The sequence below is a fragment of the Pongo pygmaeus genome, chromosome 20 (assembly GCF_028885625.2).
Source record: "Pongo pygmaeus isolate AG05252 chromosome 20, NHGRI_mPonPyg2-v2.0_pri, whole genome shotgun sequence".
Taxonomy (NCBI): Eukaryota; Metazoa; Chordata; class Mammalia; order Primates; family Hominidae; genus Pongo; species Pongo pygmaeus.
Window position 1 is genome coordinate 13,995,954 of NC_072393.2, and position 22,280 is coordinate 14,018,233.

At 52.9% G+C, this 22,280-nt stretch overlaps 2 protein-coding genes across 8 annotated transcripts in view; both read left to right on the forward strand.

Annotated features, from left to right (window-relative positions):
- Positions 1 to 11,726, forward strand: part of YJU2B (YJU2 splicing factor homolog B) — a 32,501-nt gene extending 20,775 nt beyond the window's left edge. For all 6 annotated transcript variants that reach the window (XM_054464230.2, XM_054464228.2, XM_054464227.2 and 3 more), the window contains 9 exons: positions 340 to 543; positions 3,024 to 3,077; positions 4,911 to 4,993; positions 6,186 to 6,241; positions 6,556 to 6,616; positions 7,649 to 7,791; positions 7,881 to 8,053; positions 10,741 to 10,879; positions 11,028 to 11,726. In XM_054464230.2, coding sequence (XP_054320205.1) covers positions 541 to 543; positions 3,024 to 3,077; positions 4,911 to 4,993; positions 6,186 to 6,241; positions 6,556 to 6,616; positions 7,649 to 7,791; positions 7,881 to 8,053; positions 10,741 to 10,879; positions 11,028 to 11,506 — 1,191 coding nt within the window. In that variant the 5' untranslated portion in view covers positions 340 to 540 and the 3' untranslated portion in view covers positions 11,507 to 11,726. The remainder of the gene's footprint in view (positions 1 to 339; positions 544 to 3,023; positions 3,078 to 4,910; positions 4,994 to 6,185; positions 6,242 to 6,555; positions 6,617 to 7,648; positions 7,792 to 7,880; positions 8,054 to 10,740; positions 10,880 to 11,027) is intronic.
- A 1,096-nt stretch (positions 11,727 to 12,822) lies between these two features.
- Positions 12,823 to 22,273, forward strand: MRI1 (methylthioribose-1-phosphate isomerase 1). Of its 2 annotated transcripts, none has more exons than XM_054464231.2 (6): positions 12,823 to 13,027; positions 13,122 to 13,360; positions 14,134 to 14,309; positions 16,724 to 16,900; positions 16,987 to 17,211; positions 20,758 to 22,273. In XM_054464231.2, exons 1-6 carry the CDS (start codon positions 12,896 to 12,898, stop codon positions 20,919 to 20,921), a joined length of 1,113 nt encoding a protein of 370 aa, XP_054320206.1. In that variant the 5' UTR covers positions 12,823 to 12,895; the 3' UTR covers positions 20,922 to 22,273. The 2 variants fall into 2 exon arrangements, with proteins under 2 accessions (XP_054320206.1, XP_054320207.1); XM_054464232.2 differs by lacking the exon at positions 14,134 to 14,309 and adding an exon at positions 16,522 to 16,610.
- The last annotated feature ends 7 nt before the right edge of the window (positions 22,274 to 22,280 follow it).

Sequence of the window (22,280 nt, forward strand, 5' to 3'; positions counted from 1 at the left end):
AAATTAGCTGGGTGTGGTGGCGCACGCTTGTAGTCCCAGCTACTCGGGAGGCTGAGGCAGGAGAATCACTTGAAGGCGGAGGTTGCAGTGAGCGGAGATCGCGCCACTTCACTCCAGCCTGGTGACAGAGCGAGACTCCATCTCAAAAAAACAAAAAGATGCCCTGGGCAGCTGTGGGGTGAGCAAGTGTCAAGGGCAGAGTCGGGAGAGAGAAGACTGTGCTGGCCCACGTGAGCGATGATGGGTGCTGGACCCGGTAGGGGCCACAGAGGGATGAAAATGTCAGATGTGATGCGTATATTGGCTGTAGAGTGGACAGGACTCTCTCTTTCTAAACAGACACGCCGCTTTTTGGATGCCTCCTACGCCTGGCGGGAGTCTTGTCTGAGCTGGCACCACCACACGGCCCACGACATCTTCGCAGAGAAGCCTGTGGACCCTCTGCCAGGCTCCGCAAGAGGTCAGGACAGGGCAGTGTGTTCACAAGGCCAGTTTCTGATCGTCCGCCTTGAGGGTGAGGACCAGTAGGCAGCTTCCAAGATGGTGAGTAGACAGCCTCGTGTGCCCTGGGTTTCTCTCCCAGTCTTTGTAGGACCCTGGAAGCAGCCCCTCCTCCCCTCCCAGAGCTCTAAGATGATGATTTCAATCTCCGGGTCATCATCTTTTGATGCAGTGGGTGTGAAATGTGGCTGTGCGCTAACATCACCCACGGGCGCTTTTTAAATGTTTTTTTGTTTCGTTTTCTTTTGCTTTTGAGACAGTCTCACTTTGTTGCCTAGGCTGGAGTACAATGGCACGCTCTCGGCTCACTGCAGCCTCCGCCTTCTGGGTTCAAGCAAGCACGTCCCACTAATTTTTGTATTTTTGGTAGAGACGGGGTTTTGCCATGTTGGTCAGGCTGGTCTCAAACTCCTGACCTCAAGTGATCCACTACACTCAACCTAAATTTCCCCTTCCCCCTTCCCCCTCCCCCTCCCCTACCCCTTCCTTTCTCTTTCTTTCTTTCATTTTTTTTAACAAGGTGAAATTCATATAACATAAAATTAACCATTGTGAGGCCAGGCGCAGTGACTCACGCCTGTAATCCCAGCAGTTTGGCAGGCCAAGACAGGCGAATCATTTGAGATCAGGAGTTTGAGACCAGCCTGGCCAACATGGCGAAACCCTGTCTTTACTAAAAATACAAAAATGAGGCTGGGCGCGGTGGCTCACGCCTGTAATCCCAGCACTTGGGAGGCCAAGCTGGGCGGACCACCTGAGGTCAGGAGTTTGAGACCACCGTGGCCAACATAGTGAAACCCCATCTCTACTAAAAATACAAAAATTAGCTGGGCGTGGTGGCAGGAGCCCATAGTCCCAGCTACTCAGGAGGCTGAGGTAGGAGAATCGCTTGAACCCAGGAGGTGGAGGTTGCAGTGAGCTGAGACCATGCCACCGCACTCCAGCCTGGGCAACAAAAGCAAAAGTCCGTCTCAAAAAAAAAATACAAAAATTAGTTGGATGTGGTAGCACATTCCTGTAGTCCCTGCTACTCAGGAGGCTAAGGCACGAGGATCGCTTGAACTCAGGAGGCAGAGGTTGCAGTGAGCCAAGATTGCACCGCTGCACCCAAGCCTGCATGACAGAGCAAGACTCTGTCTCAGAAAAAAAAAGAAGAAGAAAACAAGAGCGACTCTTCAGCCAGGCTCAGTGTTCTTCCTTGAGACCTGTGTTCAACGGTACTACATGTGTGTCTGCCCAATGGCAATGTTAAATACTTCTTACCATCAATAACAGTCCCCAAGAGTGTGAAAGCCACCATAGGAGCGTCTGAACCTCATGGAATTTTCCAAAGCAATGACAATGGGTTTTTTGCCCAAGTAGCCCTTCCCCAATCAGACACTGAGCCCAGCACTGTCCTCTACAATGTCCCTGAGTCCCCCTTATCCAGGTCCTGCCCCCTGAGCCTGCACAAGTAGGTGTCCTAGAGGGAGCCTGTGTATTAGTCCAGTTTCACGCTGCTAATAAAGACATACCCAAGGGCTGGGCGCGGTGGCTCACGCCTGTAATCCCAGCACTTTGGGAGGTCGAGGTGGGTGGATCACAAGGTCAGAAGTTCAAGACCAGCCTGGCCAATATGGTGAAACACTGTCTCTACTAAAAATACAAAAAAATTAGCCGGGCGTGGTGGCCCATGCCTGTAATCCCAGCTACTCGGGAGGCTGAGGCAGGATAATTGCTTGAATCCGGGAGGCGGAGGTTGCAGTGAGCCAAGATCGCGCCATTGCACTCCAGCCTGGGCAACAAGAGTGAAACTGTCTCAAAAAAAAAAAAAAAAAAAAAAAAAGACATACCCAAACCTGCGTAATTTATAACGGAAAGAGGTTTAATTGACTCACAGTTCAGCATGGCTGGGGAGGCCTCAGGAAACTTACAATCATGGCGGAAGGGGAAGCAAACACGTCCTTCTTCACATGGCGGCAGCAAGAAGAATGCGCAAGGGGGAAAAGCTCCTTGTAAAACCATGAGGTATCTCGAGAACTCATTCACTATCATGAGAACAGCATGGGGGTAACCGCCCCCATGATTCAATTCAGTTACCTCCCACCTGGTCCGTCCCATGACATGTGGGGATTATGGGAACTACAATTCAAGATGAGATTTAGCCTGTAATCCCAGCACTTCGGGAGGCTGAGGTGGGTGCATCACTTGATGTCAGGAGTTCAAGACCAGCCTGGCCAACATGGTGAAACCCCATCTCTACTAAAAATACAAACATTAGCTGGGCGTGGTGGTACATACCTGTAATCCTAGCTACTCAGGAGGCTGAGGCAGGAGAATCGCCTGAACGCAGGAAGCGGAGGTTACAGTGAGTCAAGATCGCGCCACTGCATTCCAGCATGGGTGACAGAGCAAGACTCCGTCTCTAAAAATTAACAGTAAAATAAAAAATCAAAAAAAATTTTTTTGAATGAGATTTGGGTAGGGACACAGCCAAACCATATCAGCCTCTCTCTCAGTCATGTCTCTGTTCTGCTTTGCAGGGTGAAAGGAAAGGGGTCAACAAGTACTATCCTCCAGACTTCAACCCTGAGAAGGTAAGCAGGCTGTCCGCTCCGGGTCCACGGTAGCAAAAAGACCCATGTCATCCTCTCCTGGGGTTAGAGCCACTGCTGTGCAAGGATGGGTGGCCCCCAAGGTCTTTTTGTCTTCTGCTCGTCACCTGAGTCTCGAGGCTGTCTTCACTTTTGGGTGATAACTGTGGCTCTCCTCAGGGACCTGTAACTCCATGTCCAGCATAGAGTATAGTGTGTTTACAGCAGGGGCCCAGGATAAGGCAGAGCGCACGGATGAAGGGTCAGATCCCCTGGCTTCCCCAGCTCCAGCATCTCTGGCGTCCTGGTTGTCCCCTCTGCCTGGAATCTCTTCCTCCATTTCACCATACTCTCACTTCCTTAAGTGCTTTTCTCACAGAGGTCCTCCCTGACCACTGTCTCGTCTCTGTTGCATTGCTGAGCACTTTATATAATCTCATAGCCCTTATAACTCCCTCACTTATTAATTTATTTGTGTCTTCTCCATCTCCCCCACTAGAACATTCTCTCCATGAGGGCAGAGATGTTCGTCTGTCTTATCTGTTTCCCCACACAGTAGGTGCTCAGTAAGGGCCCGAGTGTCCCAGCTGCCTCGTCCTGAGTATAGGATTTAGCCTCTCTATGCCAAAGTTTCTCCATACGTCAGAAGAGGGAAATAAAATGAGCTGACCTCACAGAATCATTGAGGGATAAATCCTAGCTACTCAGGAGGCTGAGGTGGGTGGATTGCTTGAGCCCAGGAGGTGGAGACTGCAGTGAGTCATAATCATGCCACTGCACCCCAGCCTGGGCTACAGAGCCAGACCCTGCCTCAAAAAAAAAAAGCCGGCGCCGTGGCTCACGCCTGTAATCCCAGCACTTTGGGAGGCCAAGGCAGGTGGATCACGAGGTCGGGAGTTCAAGACCATCCTGGCCAACATGGTGAAACTTGATCTCTACTAAAAATACAAAAATTAGCTGGGCGTAGTGGCCCACACCTGTAGTCCCAGCTACTTGGGAGACTGAGACAGGAGAATCGCTTGAACCCAGAAGGCGGAGGTTGCAGTGAGCTGAGATCATGCCACTGCACTCCAGCCTAGTGACAGAGCGAGACTCTGTTGCAAAAAAAAAAAAAAAAATGAGGTGATGCACATGAAGTCCCTAGCGAATGTTTGCCAGTCTTGTCACCTCACCTCATCTTCTCCATAAAACCTGGAAGTAATAATGACCATTATATGTAGTTGACAGACTGGGGAAACAGAGGCTCGGGAAGGCAAAACGTGAGGTCACTCGCCCAGGGTCCCCTGGCTCTTTCAGCTCATAAATGGGAATGGGGCTGGGTGCAGTGGCTCACACCTGTAATCCCAGCACTTTGGGAGGCCGAGGCAAGTGGATCACCTGAGGTCAGGAGTTCAAGACCAGCCTGGGTGACATGGTGAAACCCCGTCTTTACTACAAATACAAAAAAAATAGCCGGGTGTGGTGGCAGGCGCCTGTAATCCCAGCTACTTAGGAGTCTGAGGCAGGAGAATCACTTGAACCCAGGAGGCAGAGGTTGCAGTGAGCCAAGGTCATGCCATTGCACTCCAGCCTGGGCAACAAGAGCAAAACTCCATCTCAAAAAATAAATAAATAAATAGGAGAGGGACTATTCAAACTCACGTTCCTGGTTCCAAGCCTACATGTTCCAGTAAGACCTGGATGCCCCCTTATTGCTAAGAACACCCATCCTGCAGGACATAAGAATTAAGGCCTCTCTTACCCGTGAGGCACTTGTCCCAAAGCAGTGGGGGTGGCAGAAAAGCATGAGCTCCCCCAGCTCAGCAGCACTAATCCGCTCCTCTCCTCTCCACACAGCATGGCTCTCTCAACCGATACCACAACAGCCACCCGCTTCGGGAGCGGGCTCGGAAGCTGTCACAGGGCATCCTCATCATCCGGTAAGGCCCGGCATCACCTGAGGACCCCACCGTCCTGCCCCCTTCCTTCAGTCTCAGGGAGAGTTCAGTGCCCTCATTGGCCCAGTGCTGCAGGGTCTTCATTCCATAAAGCAGAAAGTCACTGTATCAGTCAGTTATTGCCATGTAACAAAACAATAAGCATTTATTATTGCTCACATGTCTGCAGCTCAGCAAAATATCTCTGCTGGGCTTGGAAGGGCTTGGCTGGGCTGGGCTGGGCTTGGCAGGGCTGGGCTGGGCTGGGCTGGGCTGGGCTGGGCTGGGCTGGGCTGGGCTGGGCTAAGCTAGGCTGGCCTGGTCTGGGCTGGGCTTCCATGTGTTTCAGAGTTGGCTGGCTGGGGACTGGCTGGTTTAGCAGGGCCTTGACCTGTACAACTGGGCTCTGCTCCATGTTGTATCTCATCCTGTAGCAGGCCAGCCTGGAGTTGATCACATAGGACTCTCAAAAAAGCCAGTGATCATGGTTGGGCACAGTGGCTCACACCTGTAAACCCAGCACTTTGGGAGGGTGAGGCAGGTGGATCACTTGAGGCCAAGAGTTAGAGAGCAGCCTGGCCAACACAGTGAAACCCTGTCTCTACGGAAAATAGAAAAAATTAGGCTGGGTGTGGTGGCTCACACCTGTAATCCCAGCTCCTCGGGAGGCTGAGGCAGGAGAATCACTTGAACCAGGAGGTTGCAGTGAGCCAAGACCGTGCCACTGTACTCCAGCCTGGCAACAGAGCGAGACTCCGTCTCAAAAAAAAAAAATTAGCCAGAATTGGTGACACACACCTATAATCCCAGCTACTTGGGAGGCTGAGGCATAAGAATTGCTTGAACCCAGGAGGCAGAGGTTGCAGTGAGCCGGGATCGTACCACTGCACTCCAGCATGGGGAACAGAGCAAGACTCTGTCTCAAAAAAAAAAAAGTCACAGCAGCACCCAAAGGCGGCTGTCCCTGGACCTGGTCAGTCTGCTTTTGAGCAGGCAGGAAGTTCCTGCTCAGTCACAATGGTTGTGATTCTTTTTCTTCCATGTATCCATTTCCTGTGTAATGTGACTGCAGCAACGCCCGTTAACAGGGGGCAGTCTAATACCGCACCCCTCAAATCACAACCGCAGCCAGAGTCACAGGTGTGGAGACCCAGGGAGTGTCCAAGTGCAAGTAAGATGCTGTCTGTCTTTGCAGATTCGAAATGCCGTATAACATCTGGTGCGATGGCTGCAAGAACCACATCGGCATGGGTGAGCCTCTGCCCGCCCTCCATTCAGTCCCGCAAACATCAGACCCCCCCTAACTGCTGGGTGCCGCTGGGGTGGAGGTGGGAGGATCCTGATCAGGAATGAGGGAGGAGACGGGCACCCGAGTGACTGGCTGGCCATGGAAGCCCCTTTGCAGAGGGATTAGGAAGCCAGGCTCTGGCTTCCAATCCCATCTCTAACTCCTCCTAGTTGGGGAACCCTCAGCAAGTGACAGTGAGCCTCTCTGTACCTCAGTTTACCCATCTGCAAAATTCAGATGGCAATGAAATTATCACCCCCGCCTGACCCCCTTCTAGGTGTTCGTTACAACGCAGAAAAGAAGAAGGTGGGCAATTACTACACAACCCCGATCTACAGGTAAGGGCGGCTTGGTGGCATCTTGTGAACAGGTGGGGTGGCCACAGGGCAAGGGGGCTACAAAGAGCCTGAGTTGCGGGGGATCCCATTCCCTGCAGGACTCTCCTGGAAATCGCCCTGGTTGGTGAATCAGGGCGCGCCCCACCCCCGCAACTCTCCATGGCTCCCACCTTCCTCAGTAAAAGCCCAAGTCCTCCCCCTGGCTCACAAGGCACCGCACACTCTGTCTGTCCTTTCTTCACCCTAACCTCCTCCTGCTGTCCCCCTCCCTGGCCTCCTCGTTGTCCCTCACACACCCCAGGGACACACCCACCTCTGTGCTTCCACCTGGAATGCTCTTCCCCAGGTAGCTCCAAGGCTCCTCCCTCACCCGGGGTTTCTGCTCAAACAGCACCCCTCAGAGACACCTTTTCTAAAGTGAGACTCGACACTGGTTGCTTGTGCCCTTGCTATCAAGGTGGCCCCTGCTGGGACGTCAGCCTTTCCATGAGCAGGTTGGCTTTTCCACTACTCAGCAGTGTCCCCAGCAGCTGGCACTGAGCCTGCCACAGAGCAGCCTGTCTTGGGCGGGTTTGTTGAATAAATGAACTAATGGACAAATGAATGAACGAATGAATGAACAAACAAATGAACGAATGAACAAATGATGAATGAATTAACAAATGGATGGATGAGCAAATGAATGTATGAGTTGCTTTAACAAATGAATCAGTGAACCAACAAATAAATGCACTAATGAATGAACAAATGAATTAACGAATAAATGAACCAAAAAAACGGATGAGGGAATGAATGAATGAACAAACAGCTGAATGAACAAATGAATAAGCCAACTGCAGCCCCACTGACAGAAGGTCCGTTCTGGGTGCCCAGGTGTGCCCCTTTTGCCCATGGCTCTACACGGCACACAGTGGGTGCTCAGTGAATTTTTGTCAAATGACACCATTGGGTGGAAGGAAGCAGGCAGAGGTGACAGGGCTGTCCTGGGGCACAGCCACAGCCTCCTGACTCCTACCCACCGCTCCCTCCCAGGTTCCGGATGAAATGCCACCTCTGTGTCAACTACATCGAGATGCAGACGGACCCCGCCAACTGCGACTACGTGATCGTGAGTGGCGCCCAGCGCAAGGAGGAGCGCTGGGACATGGCGGACAATGAGCAGGTGCTGACCACAGGTGAGCGCCACCCACTTACCTGCCTGGGGGCCCTGGCCCTGAGTCTGCGCTGGGGCCCCCAAAGCCCAGCCGAGCTCTGGTCGTTGCAGAGCATGAGAAGAAGCAGAAGCTGGAGACGGACGCCATGTTCCGGCTGGAGCACGGCGAGGCCGACCGCAGCACACTCAAGAAGGCACTGCCCACCCTGAGCCACATCCAGGAGGCCCAGAGCGCCTGGAAGGACGACTTCGCCCTCAACAGCATGCTGCGGAGAAGGTTCCGGGTGAGGGGGGCTCCAGCCCAGGGTCAGAGAGGATGCATGGTGGACCAAGGCCCGGGTCCAGCCCTCATCCTAGCTTTGAGCAGGCCACTGTACCCTCTGAGCCTGTTTCCCCATCTGCTACATGGTTATCATGCCCTGTCTTAATCCATTCTGGCTACTATAATAAAAAATACCATAGACTGAAACAGTAGAAATTTCGCTGGGCACAGTGACTCACGCCTGTAATCCAGCACATCGGGAGGATCGCTTGAGGCCAGGAGTTCAAGACCAGCCTGGGCAACATAGTGAGACCCCCCCCACACCCCCCCACATCTCAAAATAAATAAATAATAGAAATTAATTAATTTTTTTTTTTGAGACAGTGGTCATCTCGCTCTGTCATCCAGGCTAGAGTGCAGGGGTGCAATCTTGGCTCACTGCACCTCTGCCTCCTGGGTTCAAGCAGTCCTCCTGCCTCAGCCTCCAGAGTAGCAGGAATTATAGGCACCCACCACCACGCCTGGCTAATTTTTTTTTTTTTTTTTTTTTTTGAGACTGAGTTTCACTCTTATTGCCCAGGCTGGAGTGCAATGGTGTGATCTTGGGTCATGGCAACTTCCGCCTCCTGGGTTCAAGTGATTCTCCTGCCTCAGCCTCCCGAGTAGCTGGGATTACAGGCATGCGCCATCACGCCCAGCTAGTATTAGTAGAGATGGGGTTTCTCCATGTTGGTCAGGCAGGTCTCAAACTCCCAACCTCAGGTGATCCACCCACCTCAGCCTCCCAAAGTGCTGGGATTACAGGCGTGAGCCACTGCACCTGGCCAATTTGTGTATTTTTAGTAGAGGCGGGGTTTCACCATGTTGGCCAGGCTGGTCTCGAACTCCCAACCTCAAGTGATCCACCGTGGCCTACCCAAAGTGCTGGGATTACAGGCGTGGGCCACCGAGACCGGCCAAAATAAACAATAGAATTTTATTGCTCATGGTTCTGGAGCCTGCGAAGTCCAGGATCAAGGCGCCGGCAGATCCAGTGTCTGGTGAGGGCCCATTTCTCATAGGCGGTGGCTTCTAGCTATGTCCTCATGTGGCAGAAGGGACAAACAAGCTCCCTCGGGCCTCCTTTTATAAGTCCAATAATCTCATTGGTGAGGACATAGACCTCCTGACTGAATTACTTCCCTAAATGCCTCATGTCTTTTAACACTGTCACGTTGGGGATTAAGCTTCAACATATCAATTTGGGGGACACAGACATTGAGACCATAGCTCACCCCTACCTCACCATGCCATGGGAGATACCTACCTGGTTGCCTCCTTTTTTCTTTTTTTTTCTTTTTGTGAGCGGGTCTCACTCTGGTGCCCAGGCTGGAGTGCAGTGGCAAATCATGTCTCACTGCAGCCTCGATGTCCCAGGTTCAAGCAGTCCTCCCCACTAAGCCTCCCAAGTAGCTGGGACCCACAGGCACGAGCCATCACACCTGGCTAATGTTGTTGTTGGGTTTTTTGTTTTTTGTTTTTGCTTAGACTGAGTCTCGCTCTGTTGCCCATGCTAGAGTGCAGTGGCATGATCCCAGCTCACTGCAGCCTCCACCCCAGGTTCAAGCAGTTCTCCTGCCTCAGCCTCCCAAGTAGCTGGGATTACAGGTGCCCACCACCATGCCTGGCTAATTTTTGTATTTTTAGTAAAGACTGGGTTTCACCATGTTGGCCAGGCTGGTCTCGAACTCCTGGCCTCATGTGATCCACCTGCCTCGACCTCCCAAAGTGCTGGGATTACAGGCGTGAGCCACTACACCCGACCTGGCCACCACATTTTAAATGGAACCTCCCAGCCCATCCCCTACCCACCTGTCCTGCTTTTTTTTTTCTCCTTATCACTTTCTCACCACTAGAGGCCAGCTCCAGGAGGGCAAGGGTTTTTCCCTGCCTGCCGCTGTATCCCCAGTGTCTAGAACAAAGCCTAGCACAAGGTGGGTATCCCAGAAATATCCGTGGGATGAGGCCGTGCGTGGTGGCTCACACCTGTAATCCCAGTGCTTTGGGAGGCTCAGGTGGGAGGATTGTTTTAGGCCACGAGTTGGAGACCAGCCTGGGCAACATAGTGAGACCCCATCTTTACAAAAAAAAAATTTTTTTTTTTTTTTTGAGACAGTCTCCCCCTTTCTTCCAGGCTGGAGTGCAGTGACACGATCTCAGCCCACCGCAACCTCCACCTCCCCGGTTGAAGCGATTCTCATGCCTCAGCCTCCCGAGTAGCTGGGACCATAGGCGCATGCTACCATGCCTGGCTAATTTTTGTATTTTTAATAGAGACAGGATTTTGCCATGATGGCCAAGCTGGTCTCAAACTACTGGCCTCAAGGGATCCACCCGCTTCGGCCTCCCAAAGTGCTGGGATTACAGACATGAGCTACCAGGCCCAGCCTCTACAAAAATAAATGTTTTAATTAGCTGGGTGTGGTGGTGCACACCTGTAGTACTGGATACTTGGGAGGCTGACATGAGAGAATCGCTTGAGCCCAGGAGTTGGAGGCTGCAGTGAGCTATGATTGTGCCACTGCACTCCAGCCTGGGCAACAGAATGAGACTCTGTCTCAAAAAAGAAGAGTAAATGAGACCCCGAGAGTTGGAGCAGTGCCCCCTAGTACACAGAAGAGACAGGGCTTTGACACCCCCTATCTCTGGTGTTCTTGGCCCTCAACACAGGAAAAGAAAAAAGCCATCCAGGAGGAGGAGGAGAGAGACCAGGCCTTGCAGGCCAAGGCGAGCCTGACTATCCCACTGGTGCCCGAGACGGAAGATGACCGCAAGCTGGCGGCTCTGCTGAAGTTCCACACCCTGGACTGTGCGTAGGAGGCCGGGGGAAAAGGGGACAGGGAGGCTCAGAGTTGCCCGGAGATGGGGGGTCCTCAGCCATGAGTGGACTCTGGTCTACCAGAGGGCAGTTCTGGACGCCCTCCCCTGCCGCCCCTGAAATGTCCTCTCCTCTCCAGCCTACGAGGACAAGCAGAAACTCAAGCGGACCGAGATCATCAGCCGCTCCTGGTTCCCCTCCGTCCCCGGATCCGCCTCCAGCAGCAAGGCCAGCGGCGTCCTGAAGAAGCTGGCACAGAGCCGCAGAACCGCACTTGCCACCTCCCCCATCACCGTGGGGGACCTGGGCATCGTGCGGCGGAGGTCTCGGGACATCCCGGAGAGCCCCCAGCATGCGGCCGACACCCCCAAATCTAGGGAACCGCGGGTACCAGAGGAGGCTACCCAGGACCGGCCCATGTCCCCCGGAGACTGTCCTCCGGAAACAGCTGAGACCCCCAAGTGCAGCAGGCCGAGGGGGCAGGAAGGGAGCCGTCAGGACAAGCCCCTGTCACCAGCAGGCTCCTCCCAAGAGGCAGCTGACACCCCCGACACGCGGCACCCCTGCAGTCTCGGCTCCTCCCTTGTAGCGGACTACTCCGACTCGGAGAGTGAGTGAGCGATCCCCATCCTGGAGACTGGACCCACTCCAGAGGCCCGGACACACCCAGGAGGCCCCTTACAGACTGCAGACCCCCGCTCGCCCACCGGCCCTGGGAGAGCTCAGATGCCGCGTCCTCCCCAGACCTCGCCTTCCTGCAACCGTGGAGTTATTTATTTGGTCCTGGTGAGGGTGTTTGTGCCTTGTGAGACTCTGTACATTAAAGACCTGTCTCTTCTTCCCTGTCTTGGGTTGTTAGATGGACCCTGGGGCTGCCCCCCCCTCAACCCCCACCTTGACCAACCTTGGCAGGCCTCTCATCAGCAAATGCTGGTATAGGGTCATAGCTGTGACCACAGACGTGGTCCCCTCCCAGAGTGACAAGAGTCTCAAGGTGGTTGTCCAGGTTGGCCAGGAATCAGGACAGACTTCCTGGAAGAGACATGGGCCAAGTGTGAAGGATGAAAAGGGGGCCAGGAACCACACACACAAGGCCAGGGACAAGGCACACGGGGTACCCAGGATCTGTGCCAGATGCAGCAGGGGCTGGAGCAAACAGGTGTGAGCTTTTTATTATCCCCAGCCCAGGGGTGGCCCATGGAAAAGCCCCCCGTGCATGTTACTTTTGGGGTTTTTTTGTTTGTTTTGTTTTTGAGACTTGAGTCTTGCTCTGTCACCCAGGCTGGAGTGCAGTGGTGCGATCTCGGCTCACTGCAACCTCTGCCTCCTGGGTTCAAGTGATTCTTCTGCCTCAGCCTCCCGGAGCAGCTGGGACTACGGGTGCGTGCCACCACGCCCAGCTAATTTTTTGTATTTTTAGTAGAGACTGGGTTTCACCATGTTGGCCAGGCTGGTCTCGAACTCCTGACCTCAAGTGATCCGCCCAACTCAGCCTCCCAAAATGCTGGGATTCCAGGCGTGAGCCACAGCGCCCGTCCTGCATGTTACTTTTGAATGAAACCGAGCAGAAAATGGCCCAGAAACAGCCGTGCATCCATCAAGGGTCACACGACCCCCCACTACCTCCCCCTCAACCTTGGAGAAGGAAGATCATTTAACAAATGTTAATTTGTTAATTTGTTAAACACTTGATGTTACCTTGCCACTGGGGATACATCCCTAACTCTAGACAGCAGGTTGCTAAACACAGGGCCTGGTATCCACTAGGCATCCCATAAATGCTGCCACTTTTGTGGTTCCGAGGAGGCGGCTCACTCCGTCCAGGCTTGGCAGGAGTCGTGGAGTGGGTTCGGCCGGGTGGACTCCGGGAACCTGTGGAGTCGGGTCGGATGCGCATGTGCATGTCCCTTTTTCCGGGAGAGGCTCCGCCCACGGCCCCGCCCCCCTCCCCAAGTGCGCGAGGACTCCCAGCTCCCTCTGAGTTGCGCTGGGCTTGGCTGCTGCACCATGACCCTGGAGGCTATCCGCTACACGCGGGGCTCCCTGCAGATCCTAGACCAGCTGCTGCTGCCCCAGCAGAGCCGCTACGAGGCGGTGGGCTCGGTGCGCCAGGCCTGGGAGGCCATCCGCGCCATGAAGGTGCAGCGGGGCGGCGGGGCGGCGGGGCGGCCGGGCTGGAGGTGGGAGTGCGCCCGTGCCTGCAGCTTCCGACGCCCGAATCCCTGCCCCGCAGGTGCGGGGCGCCCCGGCCATAGCCCTGGTGGGCTGTCTCAGCCTCGCCGTGGAGCTGCAGGCGGGCGCGGGGGGACCGGGACTGGCCGCGCTCGTGGCCTTCGTGCGCGACAAGCTGAGCTTCCTCGTCACCGCCCGGCCCACCGCTGTCAACATGGCCCGCGCCGCCCGCGACCTGGCTGATGTTGCAGCCCAGGAGGCGGAACAGGAGGGCGCTACGGAAGAGGCGGTCCGGGAGAGGTACGGGGATCTGGTAACCAGGCACGGCGCTGAGCAGGAATTATATTGACTCTTTTTAAGTACAGTGACCCACTATACAGATGGGGAAACTGAGGCACGGAGCCCTTAAGTCCCTTGTCCAGGGCCCCAGAGATGGGGCCCGGAGTCTAGCCTGGGCAGCCTGGCCCCGAAACCTAACTCCTTAATCGTGCCTCCCCTGAATACACGCAGCCCCTTATCCACCCTTGGAGGCCCTTTTTGGTGTCACCTTGTTCTCTTGGTTTCTGCTTTTGAGGAACTTTTTTTCCTGTCCTGGTCCCCTTCCTGCCATCTTTTTTCCCCCAACTTCCCGTCTGCCCAAGCCCTCCCTGCAATGTCACTTTACCCCACCAAGCTCGATCCTGCCTTACAGCCTTTGCACGTGCCACAGCGCCCTCCTCCACCATCCTATATGATCCAGCTCACCCGCTGCTCTCTGTTGCCTGATTCTGCCGGCTTTTCCTTCATTTTATTATCTCTTCATCAGCTGGCTCACTCACCCCAGTGTCAACTCCACAGGAGCACAGATTTTTGTCTTGTTTACTGCTGGGTCACACCGGAACTGCTTGGTAAACATGTCTTTGCATGAATGAATGGAGTGACACTTCGGTGGCCGTGGCCGAAGGGTCCAGGCCCCACAGCAATGAGAGGCTTTGAGCAGGAGGGCTCCAGGACAGCAGCACTGGGCAGAGAGGAGGCGTTGGCCTGGCCCCCAGGGCCTGGTGGCTGGTGCTGAAAACTCCTTGTCACCCCAGAGTGATCTGCTGCACCGAGGACATGCTGGAGAAAGACCTCAGAGACAACCGAAGCATTGGGGACCTAGGAGCCCGCCACCTCCTGCAGCAGGTGGCCCCTAGCGGTGGCAAGGTGACTGTGCTGACCCACTGTAACACCGGTGCTCTGGCCACCGCTGGCTATGGTACAGCCCTAGGTAAGAGGGCCTCCTCAGGGGGTAAGGGAGGGCCTTCTAGGACCTTTTTTTGATACAAGAGAAAGAACCCCAAACCCAAACCACTTCATCCACAAAAAAAATGTGAAGGTATTAGTTCTAGTACAGAAACACTTATACAGTTGGCTTCAGGTATGGCTAGATCAAGGGGCTCAACCAGTAGCATCAGGACCTATCTATCTCTGTTCTTCAGCTCTGCCCTCCTTCATCTTCAGGTTCCATGGGCTGGCAGGGGGCTGTTAGGGTTCAAATCATGAAGAAAAGAGCCTCCTGTACTAGAAAAGTCTCCTTGTATCTCAGGGGGTCCACTAGGGCACCTGCCCATCTCAGAGCAGTCATTCGATGGGCCCACCTGAGCCATATGCCTAGAGCCAGGGCAGGACGTGGACTCCAAGAGGAACTGGGGAGAAGGGAGTGAGCAGAGAAAGATCAGGTAGCTGTGACCAGGAGACAGGGGGAGTGGGCTGTAGGGGGCCAAGGCAGCAGATTCCACTTGACCCTAAATTCCCCAGGAAATTTCCCTACCTGCCTGAGTCCCACCTTCATCCCTGGGAACTGAGGCCTTGATGGAAAGACCTCTGTCTTTGATTCATTCACTCACCCAGCATTTAGTAAGCACCTGCTGTGGCTCAGACATTGCCATTTGCTGGGGATGCAGCAGTGAATAACACAGACAAAATCTCTGCTCTCAGGGGTCCCAGGGAAGCAGAAGCAACAGTCAACAGGCAATGTAAATAACAGTCATCCTTCAATATCCGTGGGGGACTGGTGCCAGGACCTCCCACATATACCAAAATCCATGGATGCTCGAGTCTGTGATATAAAATGCCATCATATTTGCATAACCTATGTATATCCATGTATATATATATATATATTTTTTTTTTTTTTTTTTGAGACAGAGTCTTGCTCTGTCACCCAGGCTAGTGCAGTGGCACGATCTCAGCTCACTACAACCTCCGCTTCCCAGGTTCAAGAGATTCTCTTGCCTCAGCCTCCTGAGTGTCTGGGATTATAGGCATGAGTCGAGTCAGTACGCCCAGCTAATTTTTATGTTTTAGTAGGGACGGGGTTTCACCATGTTGGCCAGGCTGGTCTCGAACTTCTGACCTTAGGTGATCCGCCAGCCTCGGCCTCCCAAAGTGCTGGGATTACAGACGTGAGCCACCGTGCCCAGCCCACCCCTATATTTTAAATCATCTCTAGATTGCGTATCATAGCTAGTACCATGTAAATACTATGTAAATTGTTGTCACGGGCTAGGTGTAGTGGCGGTGCAGGCCTGTAATCAGGAGGCTGGGGTGGGAGGATTGCTTGAACTCAGAAGTTCTAGACCAGCCTTTGCAACACAGCAAGACCCTGTCTCTATTTTTAAACCTGTAATTCAGCACTTTGGGAGGCCAAGGCGGGCAGATCGCTTGAGCTCAGGGGTTTGAAACCAGCCTGGGCATGATGGCAAAACCCCATCTCTACAAAAAATACTAAAATTAGCTGGGTGTAGTGGTATGCACCTGTGGTCCCAGCTATTCGGGAGGGGGCTGAGATGGGAGGATTGCTTTTTATTTATTTATTTTGGAGACAGAGTCTTGCTCTGTCACCCAGGCTGGAGTGCCATGGCATGACCTTGGCTCACTGCAACCTCTACCTCCTGGGTTCCAGCGATTCTTTTCAAGTATTTTCTTTCTTTCCTTTTTTTTTTTTTTTTTTTTTGGAGACAGAGTCTTGCACTGTTGCCCAGGCTGGAGTGTGGTGGCGCAATCTCGGCTCACTGCAAGCTCCACCTCCCAGGTTCCTCCCAGGTTCACGCCATTCTCCTGCCTCAGCCTCTCAAGTAGCTGGGACTACAGGCGCCCGCCACCATGCCCGGCTAATTTTTTGAACTTTTAGTAGAGATGGGGTTTCACCATGTTAGCCAGGATGGTCTCGATCTCTTAACCTCATGATCAGCCCCCCTCGGCCTCCCAAAGTGCTGGGATTACAGGCATGAGCCACCACGCCCGGCCCAAATATTTTCAATTCACATGGTTGAGTCCATGGATGGAGAACCCATAGAAAAGGGGGGCTGCCTGTACACATGAAGTGTTAGAAGGTGATAAATGCTAAGGACAGAGAGCAGGAAACTGCAAGTGTGGGGATTGCTATGCAAAACTGATATATCAGGGAAGGCTTCACCGAGAAGGTGTCCTTTAAACAGACGTGAAATGGAGCTATGCGAGCATTGGGAAGAGCATACCAGGCAGAGGGAACTGCCACTGCGAGGGCCCCTGGGTGGGACTGTGCTCGGTAAGACTTTGGCAATCCACGTCCAGACTAGGAGCCTGCACCCCTGACCAATGGACCACCCTGTCTGTTTGCCTCTCCCCTGGGCCTTCTCCTGGTGCGTGGGGCCCCGGCAGGTGTGATCCGCTCACTGCACAGCCTGGGCCGCCTGGAGCACGCCTTCTGCACAGAGACCCGGCCCTACAACCAGGGAGCCCGGCTGACGGCCTTTGAGCTGGTCTATGAGCAGATCCCCGCCACCCTTATCGCCGACAGCATGGTAGCTGCTGCCATGGCCCATAGGGGTGTGTCAGGTAAGCAGACGGTAAGCCCTGGGGGCGGGGCTCTGGAGCATGGGGCCAGGTAATGACCCCCAACTTCTCACACGCCCCCTCCCCAGCTGTGGTTGTGGGAGCTGACCGCGTGGTTGCCAACGGCGACACAGCCAACAAGGTGGGCACCTACCAGCTGGCCATTGTTGCCAAGCACCATGGCATTCCCTTCTACGTGGCTGCCCCCAGCTCTTCATGTGACCTCCGTCTGGAGACCGGCAAGGAGATCATTATTGAAGAGCGACCAGGCCAGGAGCTGACTGATGTTAATGGGGTCCGGATTGCGGCACCTGGTAAGCTGCCCCCTCAGAAAGGGGACATCCCAGCTCCTGGGCACTTCATGGAGGCAGGTGATATGCAGGTCTTTGTCATCCTTCTGGAACATATACAGCTCCTACAAGCCATTTTTTCTTCTTTCTTTTTTTTGAGAGGGAGTCTTGCTCTGTCCCTCAGGCTAGAGTGCAGTGGCGCGATCTCAACTCACTGCAACCTCCACCTCCCGGGCTCAGGCAATTCTCCTGCCTCAGCCTCCCGAGTAGCTGGGACTATAGGTGGGTGCCACCATGGCTGGCTAATTTTTGTATTTTTAGTAGAGATGGGGTTTCAACATGTTGACCAGGCTATTTATAAACTACTGACCTCAAGCAATCAGCCTGCCTCTGCCTCCCAAAGCGCTAGGATTACAGGTGTGAGCCACAGCGCGCCTGGCCCAAGCAACTTCTTCTAACAGGTGCGTCCTGGAGGTCAGATCCAATGTCGGAATTTACAACTAACCGGTTATATGAATGATCTTGAGCAACTGTCTTGCTATTCTCCACTTAGGTTTTCTTAAGGGGAAATAAGAATATCTGGCTGGCCATGTGTTTGTAAAGAAAAACCAAGACGGCCAGGCGAGGTGGCTCACGCCTGTAATCCCAGTACTTTGGGAGGCCGAGGCGGGCAGATCACAAGGTCAGGAGTTCGAGACCAGCCTGGTCAACATAGTGAAACCCCGTCTCTACTAAAAACACAAAAATTAGCTGGGCATGGTGGCACCTGCCTATAGTCCCAGCTACTAAGGAGGCTGAGGCAGGAGAATCACTTGAACCTGAGAGGCGGAGGTTCTGGTGAGCTGAGATTGTACCGTTGCACTCCAGCCTGGGCAACAGAGTGAGACTCTGTCTCAAAAAAAAAAAAAGAAAAGAAAAACCAAGATATTTCTAGACTTATTTTTATTTTTATTTGTTTATTTTCGTAGAGATAGGGTCTCGCTATGTTCCCCAGGCTGGTCTTAAACTCCTGGCCTCAAGCGATCCTCCTGCCTCAGCCTCCCAAAGCACTGAGATTACAGGCGTGAGCTACCATGCCTTGCTGCAAGACTTTTCTTAGCTGCCTATACTTCCTGGCTGTGCAACTGTTAGCAAGTTCCCTAAATTCTCTAATTCCCTGAGATCCTCACTGGTCCTATCTGTAAAATGGGGCTATGGCTAGAACCTGCTGCATAAACCCAAGGGCCGTCAGTGAATTAACCCACAGGACATTTAGATCAATGACTGGCCCTTTAAATATTAGTTCATGCACTCGGATGCAGTGGCTCACGCCTATAATCCCAACACTTTGGGAGGCGGAGGTGGGCGGATCACTTGAGGTCAGGCATTCCAGACCAGCCTAGCCAACAGAGCGAAACCACGTCTCTACTAAAAAAATACAAAAATTAGCCAGGCGTGGTGGCACATGCCTGTAGTCCCATCTGCTTGGGAGACTGAGGCATGAGAATTACTTGAACCTAGGACGCAGAGGTTGCAGGAAGTTGAGACTGCACCACTGCACTCCAGTCTGGGCAACAGAGCGAAACTCCATCTCAAAAATTTAAAAAAAGCCGGGCGCCGTGGCTCACGCCTGTAATCCCAGCACTTTGGGAGGCCAAGGCGGGCAGATCACCTGAGGTTGGGAGTTCAAGACCAGCCTGACCAACCTGGAGAAACCCCATCTCTACTAAAAATACAAAATTAGCCGGGCGTGGTGGCGCATGCCTGTAATCCCAGCTACTCGGGAGGCTGAGGCAGGAGAATCGCTTGAACCCAGTAGGCGGGGGTTGCAGTGAGCCAAGATAGCGCCACAGCACTCCAGCCTGGGCAACAAGAGTGAAACTCCATCTCAAAAAAAAAAAAAAATGGTTCATGAACTATTAGCATGAACCAATATTAGCATTATGGGGCCAGGTACAATGGCTCACACCTGAAATCCCAGTATTTTGGGAGGCTGAGGTGGGAGGATGACTTGAGCTCAGGAGTTCAAGACCAGCCTGGGCAACATCACCAGACCACAATCTCTAAAAAATTGTTTTGCCAGGTGTAGTGATTCATGATTGTAATCCCAGCACTTTGGGAGACTGAAGCAGGAGGATTGCTTGAGGCCAGGACTTCAAGATTAACCTGGGCAACAACATAGTGGGACCCCGTCTCTACAAAACAAAAAATCAGCCAGGTGCGGTGGCAACCACTTGTAGTCCCAACTACTCGGGAGGCTAAGGCGGGAGGCTGAGGCAGGAGGATCGCTTGAGCCCAGGAGGTCAAGGCTGCAGTGAGCTGTGATCACACCACTGCACTCCCGCCTGGGTGACAGAGCAAGACTCTGTCTCAATAAAATAAAACATAAAGAAGTGGGATAGGGCCAGGCACGGTGGCTCACGTCTGTAATCCCAGCACTTTGGGAGGCCGAGGTGGGTGGAGCACCTGAGGTCAGGAGTTCGAGACCAGCTTGGATAACATGGTGAAACCCCATCTCCATTAAAAATACAAAAAATAAAAAATAAATGGCCGGGTGCAGTGGCTCACACCTGTAATCCCAGCACTTTGGGAGGCTGAGGCGGGCAGATCACCTGAGGTCAGGGGTTCAAGACCAGCCTGGCCAATGTGATGAAACCCCGTCTCTACTAAAAATACAAAAAAAAAATTAGCCGGGCGAGGTGGCAGGCGCCTGTAATCCCAACTACTCGGGAGGCTGAGGCAGGAGAATCACTTGAACCTGGGAGGCACAGGTTGCAGTGAGTTGAGATCGTGTCACTGCACTCCAGCCTAGGTGACAAGAGCAAAACTCCATCTCAAAAAAAAAAAAAAAACAGCCAGACGTGGTGGTGCACATCTGTGGTCCCAGCTGCTCAGGAGCCTGCGGCAGGAGAATCACTTGAACCCAAGAGGCAGAGGTTACACTGAGCCGAGAACACACCACTGTACTACAGCCTGGGTGACAGAAGAAGACTCTGTGTCAAAAATAAGAATAATGTTTAAAAATAAAACTAAAAAAATAAGTGGGATAGGCCGGGTGCGGTGGCTCACACCTGTAATCCCAGCACTTTGGGAGGCCGAGGCGGGCATATCACCTGAGGTCGGGAGTTTGAGACCAGCCTGACCAACATGGAAAAACCTCGTCTCTACTAAAAATACTGGCCGGGCATGGTGGTGCATGCCTGTAATCCCAGCTACTCGGGAGGCTGAGGCAGGAGAATTGCTTGAAACCTGGGAGGTGGAGGTTGCGGTGAGCCAAGATCGCGCCACTGCACTCCAGCTTGGGCAACAAGAGCGAAACTCCATCTCAAAAAAAATAATAATAATAAGTGGCATAGATGTATATAGGACTTTGAACTCTTCTTGGGGAGTGACAGTCTAGGAGCGGTGGCGAGTCTAAACTTACTATTGAGTACAGTGTCCATGCCTGCATGTACTTTTGGGGTGAGAATCCTCAGGTTCTCAAGGACTCCCCAATTCCAAGAACCACTGTGGTAGAAACAGATGACCACAACCTGAGAACTTTCACAGAAGCACATTCTTGCCTCCTTGCCTCCCCTCTCTCCCCTGCAGGGATTGGAGTTTGGAATCCTGCCTTCGATGTCACCCCTCACGACCTCATCACTGGCGGCATCATCACAGAACTGGGGGTCTTTGCCCCTGAGGAGCTCCGGGCAGCCCTAACCACCACCACCATCTCTTCCAGGGATGGAACCCTAGATGGACCCCAGATGTAACCAACTCAGCTCTCCCTAGCCTGCCTCTCTAGGTTTTTAAATACATTTGTTGAATGGCTACCCAAAAGCTGAACTTCCTACCCCTGATCACACTTGTTCCTAGTGCAGGGAGCTCAGACAGCGCCTTCCATCTAGAGCCTAGCATCTAGAGCCAGGCTGCCCAGATTCAAATCCTGACTCCACCACTTTTTCCACTGTATGATCTTGGCCAAGTCACTTCGCCTCTCTGTGCCTTGGTTTCCTCATTTATAAAATATGGATAACAGGCTGGGCGCGGTGGCTCACACCTGTAATCCCAGCACTTTGGGAGGCCAAGGCAGGTGGGTCACGAGGTCAGGAGATCAAGACCATCCTGGCTAACACGGTGAAACCCCGTCTCTACTAAAAATACAAAAAATTAGCCGGGCATGGTGGCGGGTGCCTGTAGTCCCAGCTACTTGGGAGGCTGAGGCAGGAGAATGGCGTGAACCTGGGAGGCGGAGCTTGCAGTGAGCCGAGATTGCACTACTGCACTCCAGCCTGGGCAACAGAGCGAGACTCCGTCTCAAAAATAAATGAAATTAATTAATTAATTAATTAAAATAAAAAATAAATGTGGATAATACTAGTACCTCCCTCTTAAGGTCAGGGCTGGAGCTAGGGTGACACCTCCAGGGCAGAATTTTAAGAGGACACCAAAAAAGCTCAGCAACCAAGATAAAAAATATTTTAAAGCAATATTCTGTTTTGAGTCTTCTTTTTTTTTGAGACGGAGTATCACTCTGTCGCCCAGGCTGGAATGTAGAGGCGTGATCTCAGCTCATTGTAACCTGTGCCTCCCCGGTTCAAGTGACTTTCCTGCCTCAGCCTCCCAAGTAGCTGGGATTACAGGAGCCTGGCACTATGCCTGGCTAATTTTTGTATTTTTATTAGAGACACCATGTTAGTCATGGCTGGTCTCGAACCCCTGACCTCGGGTGATCCGCGCGCCGCGGCCTCCCAAAGTGCTGGGATTACAAGCGTGAGCCACTGTGCCCGGCCTAAATAAAATTTTGAAGAGGCTAGAACCCCGCACTTGTGCCTTGAGCTTACTGACCTCAACACCCCGGTTCCACTAAAACTTTATTTACAAAATTATGCTGCCGGTCTGCAGGATGTAGTTTAACAATTTGATTATTTTGGATATTAAAATTTTTTTTAAGTCTTGAAAATATTGTTTATGATTACCAAAGTTTTTGGACCTTCTTAAATTCTGTACCAGGGGTGAGTGCCGCACCGTAACCTAGTCTGAGTTTTTATGTGTAAAGATCATAAAACGTTGTAAGTTTTCTAAAACACATAAGCTCTCAATAAACGTTAGCTTATCATTGTCACCTTTTT

Coding starts and splice junctions, on each gene's coding strand:
- MRI1 (XM_054464231.2), top strand. CDS start 12,896: ATGACCCTGGAGGCTATCCGCTACACGCGGGGCTCCCTGCAGATCCTA. Junction 13,361..14,133: donor GAAGAGGCGGTCCGGGAGAG/GTACGGGGATCT, acceptor TTGTCACCCCAG/AGTGATCTGCTGCACCGAGG. Junction 16,901..16,986: donor GGCCCATAGGGGTGTGTCAG/GTAAGCAGACGG, acceptor CCCCCTCCCCAG/CTGTGGTTGTGGGAGCTGAC.